This window comes from Oncorhynchus keta, chromosome 13, assembly GCF_023373465.1.
Source record: "Oncorhynchus keta strain PuntledgeMale-10-30-2019 chromosome 13, Oket_V2, whole genome shotgun sequence".
In the NCBI taxonomy this organism is placed as follows: Eukaryota; Metazoa; Chordata; class Actinopteri; order Salmoniformes; family Salmonidae; genus Oncorhynchus; species Oncorhynchus keta.
The window spans coordinates 47,215,816-47,232,623 of NC_068433.1; the positions used below are offsets into that span (position 1 = coordinate 47,215,816).

A 16,808-nucleotide genomic window follows, 5' to 3' on the forward strand; every position below is an offset into this window, starting at 1 on the left:
ACCTACTGCAGTTGTAGTTCACTGCTCCTAGCGGTCAATGGACTACAATTCATTTGAAATTCCCGGCCTCAATTCCCTTCCGGAGACTTGCTTCCTGCTGAAACGCAATTCTCGATCACAAACGGAAAAATGATCGACATTCATGGTTCCGCTCTAGAAAAATGACTGTTCACACGTAACTGCCAAATGAACAAGTATTTTCTGGTTGGTCGTGAGAAGATATCAGTGCCTGAAACACACAAGAACGTCAAGAGTATCGCTGGGTGATAGGCTACTTTTCGTAGCGCCGAAGCTGGAAACAATGCCACATTTCTTGTGGCCGGAGCCGCTGTCAGCCGCACAACTCAAGCGGCTAGAGGAGCACAAATATAGCGCGTCGGGTCGATCCCTTTTCGAACCTCCTTGTCAGAAATATTGGAATTGGCTGGTCCAACAAATTCCAACTTGGGTAGCGCCTAATACTCTGACTATAATTGGACTGGTAATAAATATAGTCACAACTGTAGTGTTGGTGTTTTACTGTCCAACGGCAACAGAGGAGGTAGGTGCTTTGCGACCTGGGGGGGAGAAACTTTCGAGTAGCCATGTAGCAACACCCCATGACAGCATTGCAACTCTCTGAGATAATGTGTAACATTGTTGCAACATGAATACATTTACAGCGCTGTTGTTACTTTGCAACCGGAACTTGTTCTCAACTGGCCTACCTGGTTAAATAAAGGTTAGAAAATTAAAACTGCTCAAAGCAACAGCATATTGGGTGGAAAATGTGCACAGTCCACTAATATTTTGTTCCTCGAAAGTCTGTCTAATAGCCTATTATTGTTGTCTTTGTCAAAGTTGCCACCATGTTTGCTCAGCCACTCATAAATCAAGTGAATAGTAATTTAAGGTAACTGGGAGTAAGTGTGGCTGAATGTTTATTCAAGGAAAGGTAAAGTTAATATTACTTTAGTTGTCGCAAGTTTGTTTGGATCATGTAAATTAAGCAAATACAGTTGAAGTCGGAAGTTTACATACACTTAGGTTGTAGTCATTAAAACTCGTTTTTCAACCTCTCCACAAATTTCTTGTTAACCAGCTATGGTTTTGGCCATTCGTTTAGGACATCTACTTTGTAATTTTTCCAACAATTGTTTACAGACAGATTATTTCACTTGTAATTAACTGTATCACAATTCCAGTGGGTCAGAAGTTTACATTGTGGTTTGGAAAATTCCAGAAAATTATGTCATGACTTTAGAAGATTCTGATAGGCTAATTGACATCATTTGAGTTAATTGGAGGTGTACCTGTGGATGTATTTCAAGGCCTACAGTCAAACTCATTTCCTCTTTGCTTGACTTCATGGGAAAATCAAAATGAATCAGCCAAGACCTCAGAATAAAAGGTAGACCACAAGTCTGGTTCATCCTTGGGAGCAATTTCCAAACGCCTGAAGGTAACCTGTTCATCTGTACAAACAATAGTACGCAAGTATAAACACCATGGGACCGGTCAGGAAGGAGACGCGTTCGTTCATCTCAAGGAGACAGTACTTTGGTGCGAGAAGTACAAATCTATCCCAGAACAACAGCTAAGGTTATTGTGAAGATGCTGGAGGAAACAGGTACAAAAGTATCTACATCCACAGTAAAACGAGTCCTATATCGACACAACCTGAAAGGCCGCTCAGCAAGGAAGAAGCCACTGCTCCAAAACTGCCATTAAAAAAGCCAGACTACGGTTTGCAACTGCACATGGGGACAAAGATTGTACTTATTGGAGAAATTTCATCTGGTCTGATGAAACAAAAATAGAACTGTTTGGCCATAATGACCATTGTTATGTTTGGAGGGAAAAGGGGGAGGCTTGCAAGCCGAAGAACACCATCCCAACCATGAAGCACTGGGATGGCAGCATCATGTTGTGGGGGTGCTTTGCAGCAGGAGGGACTGGTGCACTTCACAAAGTAGGTGGCATCATGAGGGGAAAATTGTGGATATATTGAAGCAACATCTCAAGACATCAGTCAGGAAGTTAAAGCTTGGTCGCAAATGGGTCTTCCAAATGGACAATGAGCACAAGCATACTTCCAAAGTTGTGGCAAAATGGCTTAAGGACAACAAAATCAAGGTATTGGAGTGGCCATCACAACACCCTGACCTCAATCCCATAGAACATTTGTGGGTAGAACTGAAAAGCGTGAGCGAGCAAGGAGACCTACAAACCTGACTCAGTTACACCAGCTCTGTCAGGAGGAATGGGCCAAAATTCACCCAACTTATTGTGGGAAGCTTGTAGAAGGCTACCTGAAACGTCTGACCCAAGTTAAACAATTTAAAGACAATGCTACCAAATGCTAATTGAGTGTAAGTAAACTTCTGACCCACTGGGAATGTGATGAAAGAAATAAAAGCTGAAATAAGTTACTCTCTACTATTATTCTGACATTTCACATTCTTAAAATAATGTGGTGATCCTAACTGACCTAAGACGGGGCAATTTTACTAGGATTAAATGTTGAATTGTGAAAAACTGAGTTTAAATTTATTTTGCTAAGGTGTCTGTGAACTTCAGACTTCAACTGTAGATAACAATAGGCATACAACTTCAACCATAGTCAGCAAATCATTAACAGGTCGAATACCTAGGTTTTAACCCTGCCACGTGTTCATACTATGACATGTCATCCGCTTAGGTTGATTCCCTGAAGAGAGAGAGAGAGGGGGTGTGTGAACCTACCCCTTTGGCTATTTGGCTTCTTTTCCTTCCTTTGTATAGCTTGCGTTCAGGCACGTGCCTGTCAGGTATTCCGAGATGTTACAATATGTTTATTGGTTCTACACCTTTGTCCACCCATCCCACAGTACAGATTGGAATCTCACCACTGACACAAAGTCCAGATTCCATCAAGCTCCAGGCAGGTTTGTGCAGCAGACAATTCAACAAGCACACTTTATATGCAGCACAAGCTGTTGTGTCAATGCAGCCATGGACTCACATGTAACCTGTCGCAATCTGTATGTTCAGTACAGCTTTGAATAACTAGATAAAAGGGCTACCTGGCCTTGACATAAACTGCAGCATACACTGTCACTGACCAACTGAAAATATGTCAAGGGTGACCCTGTATGCCTATACTTAATACAGAACTTGCCTGAGAGCCATTTAACTAAGATGACTACCTGTACACAGAAAGGGCTTTTTAGGGCAGGGGTTACTGAAGAGCAGTTTGTTGTTGGTAGAGGATGGGACTGGAAAATAGCAGGATATCTAGAAAGAGAAAAAACACTACTGTAAAAATAGTTGTGGTGGACAAACCAATGGGACAAGCACACAGTTAGGCCAATACAGTAGTGTTGTGTTGAGAGTACACAGTTGGGCAAGTACTGTGCAGAGAGAACACAGTTGTGCAGAGAGAAGAGTTAGGCCAGTACAGTACATTGCAAACGGTGGGCCTGGGCCCAACTACTGGAAAGCCAGGCCCATCGAATCAGATTGGGGAACAAAAAAATTAAATAATTATGCCCTCTACATGTCAGTGTTCCAAACGGGACATTATTTGTCTTTTTACCTAAACATGCAAACACCATCAGATAGAACTTATAGCAAGCAGTGCACTGGAATGGCATTTAGATTAAGTGGAATGACATTCTCTCATGGGATGGGTGGTCAAAAATCACTAACTGAAAGCCACACCCCCAATAAGCCATGAATATGACTGCATTAAGGCCTATGTCACTGTGCTTATATGGCTATACAGTGCATTTGGAAAGTATTCAGACCCCTTGACTTTTCCACACTTTCTAAAATGTATGAACACTTTTTCTCATCAATCTACACACAATAACCCATAATGACAAAGCAAAAACAGATTTTTAGAAATGCTTGCACATTTCTATAAAAAACTAAAAACAGAAATTGTATTATTTACATAACTATTCAGACCCTTTGCTGTGAGACTCGAAATTGAGCTCCGGTGCATCCTGTTTTCCATTGATCATCCTTGAGATATTTCTTCAACTTGATTGGACACCTGTGGTAAATTCAATTGATTGGACATGATTTGGAAAGGCACATACCTGTCTATGTAAGTGCATGTCAGAGCAAAAACCAAGCCATGAGGTCGAAGGAATTGTCCGTAGAGCTCCGCGACAGGATTGTGTCTTGGCACAGATCTGGGGAAGGGTACCAAAACATTTCTGCAGCATTGAAGGTCCCCTAGAACACAGTGGCCTCCATCATTCTTAAATGGAAGAAGTTTGGAACCACCAAGACTCTTCCTAGAGCTCCAGAGTTCCTCCGTGGAGATGGGAGAACCTTCCAGAAGGACATCCATCTCTGCAGCACTCCACCAATCAGGCTTTTATGGTAGAGTGGCCAGACGGAAGCCACTTACTCAGTAGAAGGCACATGATAGCACACTTGGAGTTTGTCAAAAGGCACCAATAGGACACTCAGTCCATGAGAAACAAGATTCTCTGGTCTGATGAAACCAAGATTGAACTCTGGCCTGAATGCCAAGCATCACGTCTGGAGGAAACCCTGGCACCATCCCTACAGTGAATCATGCATGGTGGCAGCATCATGCTGTGGGGATAAAAAAATATTGCGGCAGGGACTGGAAGACTGGTCAGGATCGAGGCAAAGATGAGCGGAGCAAAGTACAGAGAGATCCTTTATGAAAACCTGCTCCAGAGCGCTCCGGACCGCAGACTGGGGCGAAGGTTCACCTTCCAACAGGACAACGACCCTAAGCACACAGCCAAGACAACGTAGGAGTGGCTTCGGGACAAGTCTCAATGTCCTTGAGTGGCCCAGCCAGAGACCGAACTTTACCCGATCTAACATCTCTGGAGAGACCTGAAAATAGCTGTGCAGCAACGCTCCCCATCCAACCTGAGAGCTTGAGAGGATCTTCAGAGAAGAATGGGAGAAACTCCCCAAATACACCATGCCACTGCCACCTTTATTTGTTCATTTAGCAAACAACACCGCTCATAGTCCAGTGCCTTTTATCACAGTCAACACACCTATATTTTATCTTTAATTAACTTAACAAATACTACATTCTCCGAGTCTCATGGCAAAATGTGTAGAATAACATGGAGCTTCAAAACAGCACATTTTCCTCTGCCCCATGGGAAAATGTGTAGAATTGCAGGAAATGTGCTTTAAAACAGCAGTTTTCTCTTTGCCCCATGGTAACATTTTATAGAATTTTATTTGGATTTATTTAGGAAAACGGCTGTCTTTATTTATAGAAGAACAATTGTCCCACCCAAATTTCTTGGGGCTCACCCACCAACAAATTTCTGGACTACTCGTACATTGTTGTATGGAGAGATGATAAACACTGATTGTTGGCTCACCCCTAATGTCCAGATAGCTGGTAATACTTCAAGTCCCAGTGTTAGGAACTTACCCAGTCATCTACTTTCCTTTACCATACCTTCACTTTTTTTTTCTTTCACACTCACGTGTGTGTGTGTGTGGTGGGGGTTGGGAGGGTCATTCAAATTAATGTCATTGAAATATTTATTTATTGCATTATCAGGGAAGATGTGTGCAAAGAGAGCATCGCTGTCTTGAAAGAGTACAACTTGTCCTGATACTTCCAGGCGAAGCATGCAGAGAAATATAGGAATGTTTTCTGAGCAGAGGGCAAGTGCATTGAAACAATTGCTTTCTCTTTTCACAAAACTGCATTCAGCAAACGACGGAATTGAGAGCAAGCTACTGTCCCACAAAATTGCTAAACATAGCAAGCCATTCGATGAGGGCAAATTTATTGAAGAATGTTAATTGACTCTGCAGCAATACTTTGCCCCGACAAGAAAGATGTGTTTTGAAAATGTTTCCCTGTCAAGACGAACAGTGACACAGCTAGGGTTGCACATTTTGGGGAATATTCAGAGATGGAAACCTTCTGTGGGAATATTTGGGGATTTAATATTAATACCGTTTTAAATATAGCTGTTTTTTGCATTGGATATATTGACCATATCATATGGAGACAAACATAAACCTTGTACCTTATCATAAGTAGACATAATTGCAAATGATTAAATCCTTCCCAGAAAAAAAACTATTTAGTTACGAATTGAACTTTAATTAAATGAGTTGATTCTTCACGTGATGATTTCATTGAACAATAAAAGAAAGGGATATTGAATGATCCCCAATGATTCATCGCATCTCCCAAAAACGTTTTCAACATACATCTGTAAAATGATAGTTTAGAAACTAAAACTTTGGTAGTCTTCCTCTCAGGCTTCCATGTCTTCTCCCTGGACCTCCTCAATGTCCACCTCTTGAACATCAGACTCTGAGGCCTCATCCTCACTGTCACTTTCCAACCTTGTTGAAGTTGTCAGGCTCAAAAAGCCTCAAATTTTCCCGGAAGGCCACCAATCTTTCAACCCTTGTATTGGTCAGCTTGTTGTGTGTGTGTGTGTGTGTGTGTGTGTGTCCAAACAAGGACCAGTTGCGCTCTGATGCGGCTGATGTTGGTGGGATTTGGAGGATGATGGAGGCAACGGGAAAGAGCCTCAGATCCACAAAGTCCCTTCCACCAGGTGGCTGATGAGATATGTTGACACGACTGCCATAATGCATCTCCATCCCAAAGCCCTTGCTCGGAAGTGTACTTCACCAGACTGCCAAGAACCTTGCCCTCATCCAGGCCAAGGTGGCAAGACACGGTAGTGATGACACCCTAGGCCTTGTTGATCTCTGCACCAGACAGGATACTCTTGCCAGCATACTTGGGTTCCAACGTACGCTGTGGCTTGTATGGGCTTCAGGCAGAAATCTTCAAGCTTTTCAATGTATTTCAGAACGACAGTTTCCTCGGCTTGGAGCAACAGTGAAGTGGGCAGGCCAGTACGGATTTAATCTCTTACATCTGCAAGCAGAGTCTGAACATCAGACAGGATGGTATTGTCTCCCTCAATCTGGGCAATGGCTACTGCTATAGATTTCAGGCTGCTTACCACTCTCTCCCAAAATACATCCTCCAGGAGGATCCTCGATGGGGCTGGCCATATCTGCAGACTGTGATATGGCCATTTCTTGGAGAGACTCCTTCCCCTCCAGGAGACTGTCAAACATGATGACATCACCCCAAAGTGTGTTGCTGGGCAGCTCTTGTTCTTCTCAATTTGCTTGGTGAAGTATATTGCTGCTATAACTTGACCTTTCACATACCTAAACATTTCTTTGGCTCTCTCGTAGAGTGTATCCATTCTTCTCAGTGCCATGGTGTCCTTGAGGAGAAGATTCAATGCATGAGCAGCACAGCCAATGTGTGTGACGTGAGGGTAGGACTCCACTTTAGACCAAGTAGCCTTCATGTTCGCAGCTTTGTCTGTCACCAGTGCAAATACCTTCTGTGGTCCAAGGTCATTGATGACTGTCTACAGCTCATCTGCAAGGTGGAGATTGGTGTCTGTTGTCCCTTGTGTCTGTGCACTTGTAGAATACTGGTTGAGGGATGGAGATTATGCAGTTAATTATTCCTTGTCCACAAACATTTAACCACTGATTGCAATAGTCTGCTTTCTCTGATTTGCTTGACCTTCACTTGAACTCTGTTGAACTCTGCATCCAGCAAATGAATAGATAAAGCATGTCTGGTTGGGGGGTGTATGCTGGGGGAAGAACATTCAGAAATCTCTTCCAATACACATTGCCTGTGAGCATCAGAGGTGAACCAGTTGCATACACAGCTTGAGCAAGACATTCATCAGTATTTCTCTGACTACGTTCCTCTATTGAGTCATAAATACTTCTGATTCCAGGAGGCCCATGAGCTGTTGCTATCGATAAGGTGTCTGATTAATCATTTTCACCTCGAATAGCAGTAGAGAGACTTTTGTCAGAGGTTGCTTGTTGTGAGTGCTGAGGGAACTTTATGCACTTGGCCAGATGATTCTGCATCTTTGTTGCATTCTTCACATATGATTTGGCACAGTATTTGCAAATGTACACAGCTTTTCCTTCTACATTAGCTGCAGTGAAATGTCTCCACACATCAGATAGTGCCTGTGGCATTTTCCTGTAAAGATTAGAAAAAAATGAGAAACAACAAATACAATTCCATGTACAGATAAATAATAAAGCTGTTAGATTAAACAACTCCTTTTGTAAGATAAATGTTTTAAAATTAAACGTATGGAAACAGGTGAATTAACACTCCTCAGCAGGCTCAAGCAAGCTAAAAACCCACGGTAGCAAAAACTAACTAGCAAAAATTGTTAACCAGTTAGAAATTATTTAAACACACTCTGCTGTAGGTTACTATTTAATAGTTAACAAAATATCATGTATGTCATATACAATATATTCACCCCACCCAGTGTTGTAATCAAAAGCATGTAGTCCTTGGCTCAGACAGTGTAGTAGTGTGGGCTCAATAGCATCTCATTAGTGTGCAAGATCTTGATAATCAGCTGTACATGTGATGGAAGAATACACTGTGCATGCGGAGATTTGCAATTCCATTGAATTGGGGATAGTTTAACCAAAATATGCCACAATACCTACAATTGGCTTGTGTATCCCACAAAAAAAGGTTCACTGTTTTAAGCAAAGTTCCCCAAATTTCAGGGCTTAACTTCCATGGAAAATTCCGTAAATTTACCAGAAAGTTTCCGACCCTTTGCAACCCTAAACACAGCGTGTTGAGGACATTGCAGAGAATATGGAACAGCAGTTGAAAAACAAGGTAAAGGATTTCACCTATTTCTCCTTGGAACTGGATGAGAGCAGTTCGTGACACGGCGCAGTTGTTGATATTGTTATAAGGCATAACTCCAGACTTTGAAATTACAGTCAATGAAGAGCAAAACGACAGGGAAATATTTATTGGAGGTTAATAAGTGTGGCAAAGCTGGGACTGGGTTTTGAAACGTTATCCAGTGTGACCACTGATGGGTGCCCAAACTTGACAGGAAGTTTTCAGTGATGAAATATAACAAGTCAAGGCACAGATCAGCTCTTACTGACTCTTTTCTCTACGTTTTGAGGATTTCAAAGTGTTGGAAAATGACATGATGTTGGTTTTCTCTCTTTTCAACTTCAATGTGGATAACACTCCTACTGACCTGCAACTTGAGCTTATAGACCTTCAGTCCGATGCAGTGATTGGAGAACTATTCAAAACAATGTCACTGGCGAGGTTCTCGCATCTTTCGATGAACAACACTTTCCAAACATTAGGAGTCATGTTCAGAAGATGTTTGTACTGTTAGGTTGACCCAATATATGTGAATGATCCCCCCCCCCAATTTCATAAGTATCCAATTGTTAGTAGTCACTGTCTTGTCTCATCGCTACAAGTCCCGTACGGGCTCGGGAGAGACAAAGGTCAAGAGCCATGCGTCCCCCGAAACACAACCCAACCAAGCCGCACTGCTTCTTAACACAGCGCGCATCCAACCCGGAAGCCAGCCGCACCAATGTGTCGAGGGAAACACTGTACACCCAGCGGCCTGGTCAGCGTATAATGCGCCCGCACCGCCACAGGAGTCGCTAGTGCACGATGAGACAAGGATATCCCTACCGGCCAAACCCTCCCTAACACGGACGACGCAAGGCCAATTGTACGTCGCCCCATGGACCTCCCGGTCGCGTCCAGCTGCGACAGAGCCTGGGCTCGAACACAGAGTCTCTGGAGGCACAGCTAGCACTGCGGTGCAGTGCCTTAGACCACTGCGCCACCGGGAGGCCGTGAACAGACATTTTCAGTGATGAAATATAAGTTAAGGCACAGATCAACTCTTACTGACTCTTAGCAATCCTGCACATAGCGACCTCAAACTATACCTGACATTACTGCTCTAGTCAATGCCCATCAGAGACTTCACTCCTCACACTGACTATTTTAAATGTAATTTTGAGCTCTCTGGTGTTTTTCGTGCATACCCGTTAACAAGAGTTCTGTCCGTGGTGCTGAATGCTGAATCCCTCCGTGTAGTTCATTGCATGTTTAATAATGAAAATATCTGCCAAAAGGAGAACATGGATGTGGTTTATTTCTGTGCATGTTAAAAAAGTAAAATAAGTAGCATATCTGGACATGATTTGCAGTAGATACATCTACTGTCAACAGTCATTCCCATGATGTACAATCCTGTAATATGCCTCTGGCCGGCGATGGCAAAAATATATTCTAATGTGGTCCTCTGGAAAATAATTGCCCAGGCCTGCATTACTGTTTTGTCTTTCAAATAATTTTCTACAAAACAGCTGTAGTAAGCATACATTTTAGACAACGTATTATAAGATGTCTGTTAGAGAACAAACCCGTGTTGAGGTAAATAGTCAAACATCTCAACTTGTCAAACAAAAGCAACTCTGTTTTGCAAGAAGTGACTCAATATAAGATAAACAACTTTCCCCAATGTGTGTCATGGCTTTCTTCAATCTTCACTGATTTGGTAATATACCCTGCATCTCATGTAAACAAGTCTGTTTGTTTACACAGAAGACAAAGACCGAGACCATTCCCTTCAACGGGGGATGGTGGAGGAAAAGTTTGTCCTAGTTGAAATAGAAACCAGGTCATTCCATCCCCTTGTTTTAATCAAATTTCTCTCTCTCCTTTCTCCTTTCTCCTCCCTTCCTCTTTCCAGGCTCCAGCATGGGCCTTCATTCTGAGTGCGTTGGGCCTGTTCATCTATCAGTCGCTGGATGCCATCGATGGGAAGCAGGCCCGGAGGACAAACAGCAGCTCTGCGCTGGGGGAGCTCTTTGACCACGGCTGTGATGCTGTCTCCACAGGTGCGGGCCCCCCCAAAAAAATCTGCCTGTTAATTTGTGGTACTTTACAGTATCTGACCAAGTGTGTATTTCAAGCAGTGGGGCTTCCCTGTACTTTTGTCTAGAGTCTGGACTAGGCTGCATTTAATGTTTAGAGTCATAGCAACCAGTGTGTCATATTGACTGACAACATACATTGTTCTATGCCTCAGAAATATGACACATTGTTACTCATTAGTTCTCATCTCGTCTCTCTCTCTCTCTCTGTTTGTCTCTCTGTCTGCAGTGTTTGTTTCTGTGGGAACATGTATATCCTGTGGGGTAGGAAGCTACCCTGATTGGATGTTCTTCTGTGGCTTTGTGGGGATGTTCATGTTCTTCTGTGCACACTGGCAAACCTATGTTTCTGGAACGCTGCGCTTTGGCCTGTAAGTAGGAATGATGCTCAATTATATTATTTGGTTACCTGTTGCTGTGCAGATAACAACTGTTTGTTTTTGACGCAGTACTTAAGTCTAGTCCATCATGCTTCATAAAACATACAGTCTGGTTCTGACCTATGAGTTCTATAAATTCTATCCACCCAGGGTTGATGTGACAGAGGTCCAGATTGCCATCGTTGTCATGTATGTGATGTCAGCTTTTGGTGGAGTGGCCCTTTGGGACTACAGGGTATGGCTTCAATACATTTATCCATCCATGCACACAAACCTAACACACACTCCCATACCCACTCATACACTCTCTCTCTTTCCTTTTCTGTCAACTAAGCTATAGGATTTGGAGACTTGGACGTTTTACACCAACATTTGCCACTATGTGACGACACAAATCTTACACCAACACTTGGCACCATAAGACAACACAACCAATCCTTAACATGTACTGTATAACCAATCAACCAACCAACCCCACAACAACAATCTACTAGTGATTAAATAGTCCTTTTGTTTCACTTTCACTCTGTGCAGCCTGTGGAGGCTTAACGACTAAACGCCACAATCAGAAGTGAGAAGAAGGTAATTATGGGTAGCTAATCCACCGTGGCAGAGACATGATCAGGCTAGAAAAAAGCTGATGTCACCACGCAATATTATTGGCTTGTCCTCCCATCATGGCCTCAGCAGCATGCCCCGCCCACCCACAGCTTATTGGTGTAAACAACACTAGCTGTTGTGACAGAAATTGATTAGTTCTGTTAACTGAAACTCTTGGTTGTTTTACCCTTTTGTAGTTACCTGTCCTTGGGGTGAAGCTGTATGCCTTCCCCATCTTGGGCATCATTGGGGGAGCCGTGTTCTCCTGCTATAACTACTTCCACGTCATCCTCAACGGGGGCGTCGGCAAGAACGGTTCCACTGTGGCTGTAAGTATTATTATGTAATTACGTTTTTGGGTTGATTAGTGTTTTTTTTTATTACACTTAATCCTAAACAGCTGGCATGGTAGTAAGATGTTGCATATACAGTGTCTTCAGAAAGTATTCATACCCCTTGACTTATTCCACATTTTGTGTTACAATGAATTCAAAAAACGTTTTTCACATTTTTGCTAATGTGTTGAAAATTAAATGCAGAAATATCTCATTTACATAAGTATTCACGCCCCTGAGTCATTACTTTGTCAACATTTGCCCGTTTTATGATGTTTTTTTAATTCTCCAAGCTCTACCAAATTGGTTGTTTATCATTGCTAGACAACCATTTTCAGGGCTTGCTATAGATTTTCATATAGATATAAGTCAAAACTGTAACTCGGCCACTCAGGAACATTCACGGTCTTCTCGGTAAGCACCTCCAGTGTAGCGGTCGACTGATTATGATTTTTCCACGCCGATACCAATTATTGGAGTACCAAAAAAAGCAGATGCCGATTAATCTGCCAATTTTTTAAAAATGTTTTTAATATAATAATTTTTATTTTACTTATTTATTTATTTTTAATAATGACAATTACAACAATACTGAATGAACACTTTTTTTTATTTTAACTTAACATAATACAGAAATAAAATCTATTTAGTCTCAAATAAATAATGAAACATGCTCAATTTGGTTTAAATAATGCAAAAACACAGTGTTGGAGAAGAAAGAGAAAAAATTGCAATATGTGCCATGTAAACAAATAAAAAATATACCTTTGACTATTGGATGTTCTAATAGGCACTTGTTAGTATTGCCAGCCTAATCTCAGGAGTTGATAGGCTTGAAGTCATAAACAGTGCTGTGAATCAAGCATTGCTAAGAGCTGCTGGCAAACGCAGTAAAGTTTGAATGGATGCTTACGAGCCTGCTGCTGCCTACCACCGCTCAGTCAGACTGCTCTATCAAATCATAGACTTAATTATAATATAATAAACACAGAAATACAAGCCTTAGTTCATTAATATGGTAAAATCCGGAAACTATAATTTCGAAAACAAACGTTTATTCTTTCAGTGAAATAAGGAACCGTTGTGTATTTTATCTAACGGGTGGCAACCCTAAGTCTAAATATTGTTGTTACGTTGCACAACCTTCAATGTTATGTCATCATTATGTAAACTTCTGACAAATTAGTTCTCAACGAGCCAGGCGGCCCAAACTGTTGCATATACCCTAAATCTGCGTGCAGTGAACGCAAGAGAAGTGACACAATTTCACCTGGTTAATATTGCCTGCTAACATTAATTTATTTTACCTAAATATGCAGGTTTAAAAAAATATATACTTCTGTGTGTTGATTTTAAGAAAGGCATTGATGTTTATGGTTGGGTACATTCGTGCAACGATTGTGCTTTGGTAAATCATCACCCGTTTGGCGAAGTAGGCTGTGATTCGATGATAAACTAACAGGCACTGCATGGATTATATGCAATGCATGACAAGCTATTTAACCTAGTAATATCATCAACGATGTGTAGTTAACTAGCGATTATGTGAAGATTGATTGATTTATTGTTTTTTATAAGATAAGTTTAATGCTAACTTTCAACTTACCTTGGTTCCTTGCTGCACTTGCGTACCAGGTGGTCAGCCTGCCACACAGTTTCCTCTTGGAATACAATGTAATCGGCGTCCAAAAATGACCGATTGTTATGAATAATCGGTCGACCTCTACTCCAGTTTATTATGTTATTCTGAAATGGACTCCATTTTCTCCATATCAAGTTTCTTTAGACATGTCTAAAATAAATAATGGAATTATTGTGAAGGTGTAGGCTGTATTACATGGATTTATTAGACTATTTAAAATGTAGATGTTTCAAAGGTGGCTTATGTGGAAGCCAGGAGATACTAAATGTGTTTGTTAATTAACAGTCAACTGCAGGTCTCACGGTAATTATTTGTTTGACAATCACCGGCTGACGAAATTTCGTAGTGACTAAATGTGGAAAAACTCAATGGGTGTCAATGTTTTCTGAGTGCTTTCAAGTTATGTACCCAGTCGGTCCATCGGGGTCCTCTGGCACTAGGCTTTTTAACTATCCCAAAGCCTAGGATCAAGAGGCATGGAGAGGCAGCCTTTAGTTATATGCCCCCAGCCTCTGGAATAGCCTGTCTGAGGGGGGGCTGAAACTGTGGACATATTTAAGAGGTCTGAAACCATCTTTTTAGCTTTGCTTTTTCTTAGGGTGATTTTTAGTTGTTCAGTTTGTTTGTTGTGTAGTAAATATTTCAGCTTTTATTTTCATTGTTTGTTTATTCGTTTTTTTTTACTGTAATTTACATTACATTCCATGTCTGAAATGTGCTGTATAAATGAAGTTTGATTTCATTTGAAGGCACTGTACATTTTAGGACAATTAACTATTTTTTTTGGCTTCTATTCTAGGTTAACAATTATTATTTTGCTGTGTGTCCCTTAGGACACCAGTGTGCTGGCACCAGGTATGCACATCGGCCTCATCCTCACACTGGCCTTCATCATCTTCAAGAAGTCATCCAACAAGCTTTTTGAACTGCACCCCTGTCTCTACATCCTAACTTTCGGCATGGTCGTCGCCAAGATCGCCAACAAGCTAGTTGTGAGAGCTCCATTTAATATAATAGTCTTCACTTTCTTACTTTGCTGTCATCTCTCAATCTATTAATATCGCTAGTCTACCGACTCTACTGCCTGAAGGGAAATTCATTAAAAAAAAATTGTCTGGAGAGTCTTATCAAGCAAGCAATGAATACTTTTCCCCTCTCATAAATGGGACCTCCATATGTAACAGCGAAAGCCTTACCAGTGTTTACCGTAGCTCATTCATTAGCTTTGCTCCTCCTCCAATATCTGTATGTTCCTTTGTCCTTGTGTCAGGTGGCCCACATGACCAAGAGTGAACTTTATCTCCCAGACACGGCTTTCATCGGGCCTGGCCTCCTTTTCCTCAACCAGTACTTCAACAGCTTCATCGACGAGCACATAGTCCTCTGGATTGCAATGGTGAGTTCTCACCCCAGATTTGTCTTTACAATTCTGTAATTCTGTCATCAAAACAATGTTTTAGTTCAGGTCTGGTGTCATTTTCAACCCATTTCAGTTGTCTTCCATATAGATAGGACCAGGAGTTTCCCCTAACCACATAAACTGACTGGGAACAACTCTAGGCCCTATGTGCATCAAGTACATTTCTCATGCCAGTCCTTATTTCCTCCCCAGGTCCTGTCGTTGATTGACTTGACACGCTACTGCACAGGCGTGTGCATCCAGATCGCCTCTCACCTTCGTATTCACGTGTTCAGCATTACGGCGCAAGCTGCCCCCAAACAAGACTGACGTTTTGCCCGGAGGAAGAGGGCAGGGGAGGCAGAGGACACCACCCCACGCTTGAAAGCAGACGATGATGAAGAGGTCCCCTCCACCCCAAACCTCAGCAGCCTTGACACAGTGACCACCTCTGACTAAAGGTTGTCTGTGATAACACTAGGGTAATGACAGGAATGACACAACCACCCGAGTAGAGCCATTGTCAAGGGTAACACACTGGTCTGTATCTCACTGGATGAGTGCAGAGTAGCTGGCATGGAAATAAGTTGGTTGGTTTTTCTTTGTCTCCATTTTGGAAGTAATCACTACCTGAGGTAATCTGAGACCCAGATTTGGTAAATGTCATCAGACAGGTTAACATCCAAAGCGCACCATTTGCCATTATTTCCAGCTCGTTCAAATCATACACTATGGGTAAAAGCTACAGTACATTTTTGGGCAAAGATCAAATAATGTTTCTCAGTGATCAGATGGTTGCTTTTTATTATTCCCCCTTGAATTTGTTTTCTCAATTGATACATATTCCTAACTAATTGACCTATATTCAATGCTGTAAAGTTAGAGGCTACAGTACTAGACTCGTGTCTTCACAGCCTCTTGTTAAAAACAATGTGATAACTCAACATGTTTGATCATTGCCCAAATTGATATTGTTGCTCTTGAAATCATTCATTAGTCATGTTTATTTATTTAATGAATGAATGAGACCCAATCTGACATGAAATTAACTTAAATCAGGGCTAGGAAATACAAAATAAATCAACCTTTCAACCTCATAACTTCTAAAATGAAGTTTGAAGTAGAATGAGACATTCCTAATGAGGTATGGTAAGCTTTTGTCAAGGACTGCAGGTGAAGGGGCAAGGGTCTGGGTTAACGCTGAAAACAGTGACATTTCTTCTACAAGGGCTTCCATCTGACTGTGAATCCCCCTCCAGTGTATCCAACACCTGCCATAACCTCAACTCTACTCCAGTTGAAGTCCTTGTAGTCATGTTGGTAATGCGTTAACACCAGAGTCCTGTCTGCTTTCAACGTTCTTCTCCCTAAAGGGCTAATTCTTTGAATCCTTTTGTTTAATTTTAAAAATGTTTGAAGCATTTTAAGAACAAGTTCTAAAATGTTTGTCTTCTGCATCATTATGAAACCAGTAGTTATGGTTGAAGTATCAAGACAATATGTAACACTGTTTTACTGGAATTCATTTTACTATAATTCTGTACTGGAAGCCATCTTTTTCATCACACATTTAGAATATGTATAGGTGAATGAATGCATTTTGGTACATTAAACTCAATGATTTGTGATTGTTGAATGGTATGTTTTGG

The 16,808-nt window shown here is 41.6% G+C and overlaps 1 protein-coding gene across 1 annotated transcript; it reads left to right on the forward strand.

Annotated features, from left to right (window-relative positions):
- The first annotated feature begins 85 nt into the window (after positions 1-85).
- LOC118392469 (cholinephosphotransferase 1-like) lies at positions 86-16,787 on the forward strand. The gene is made up of 8 exons (XM_035784479.2): positions 86-541; positions 10,620-10,767; positions 11,033-11,174; positions 11,334-11,418; positions 11,981-12,112; positions 14,594-14,752; positions 15,031-15,156; positions 15,373-16,787. The coding sequence occupies exons 1-8, from the start codon at positions 302-304 to the stop codon at positions 15,487-15,489; spliced, it is 1,149 nt and encodes a 382-aa protein (XP_035640372.1). The 5' UTR covers positions 86-301; the 3' UTR covers positions 15,490-16,787.
- The last annotated feature ends 21 nt before the right edge of the window (positions 16,788-16,808 follow it).

Bases quoted from the DNA above. Each gene is read 5' to 3' on its own strand.
- LOC118392469 (XM_035784479.2), top strand. From the start codon at position 302: ATGCCACATTTCTTGTGGCCGGAGCCGCTGTCAGCCGCACAACTCAAG. The intron at 11,175-11,333 runs GTAAGTAGGAAT...CTATCCACCCAG, and splicing joins GGAACGCTGCGCTTTGGCCT to GGTTGATGTGACAGAGGTCC. The intron at 15,157-15,372 runs GTGAGTTCTCAC...TTTCCTCCCCAG, and splicing joins TAGTCCTCTGGATTGCAATG to GTCCTGTCGTTGATTGACTT.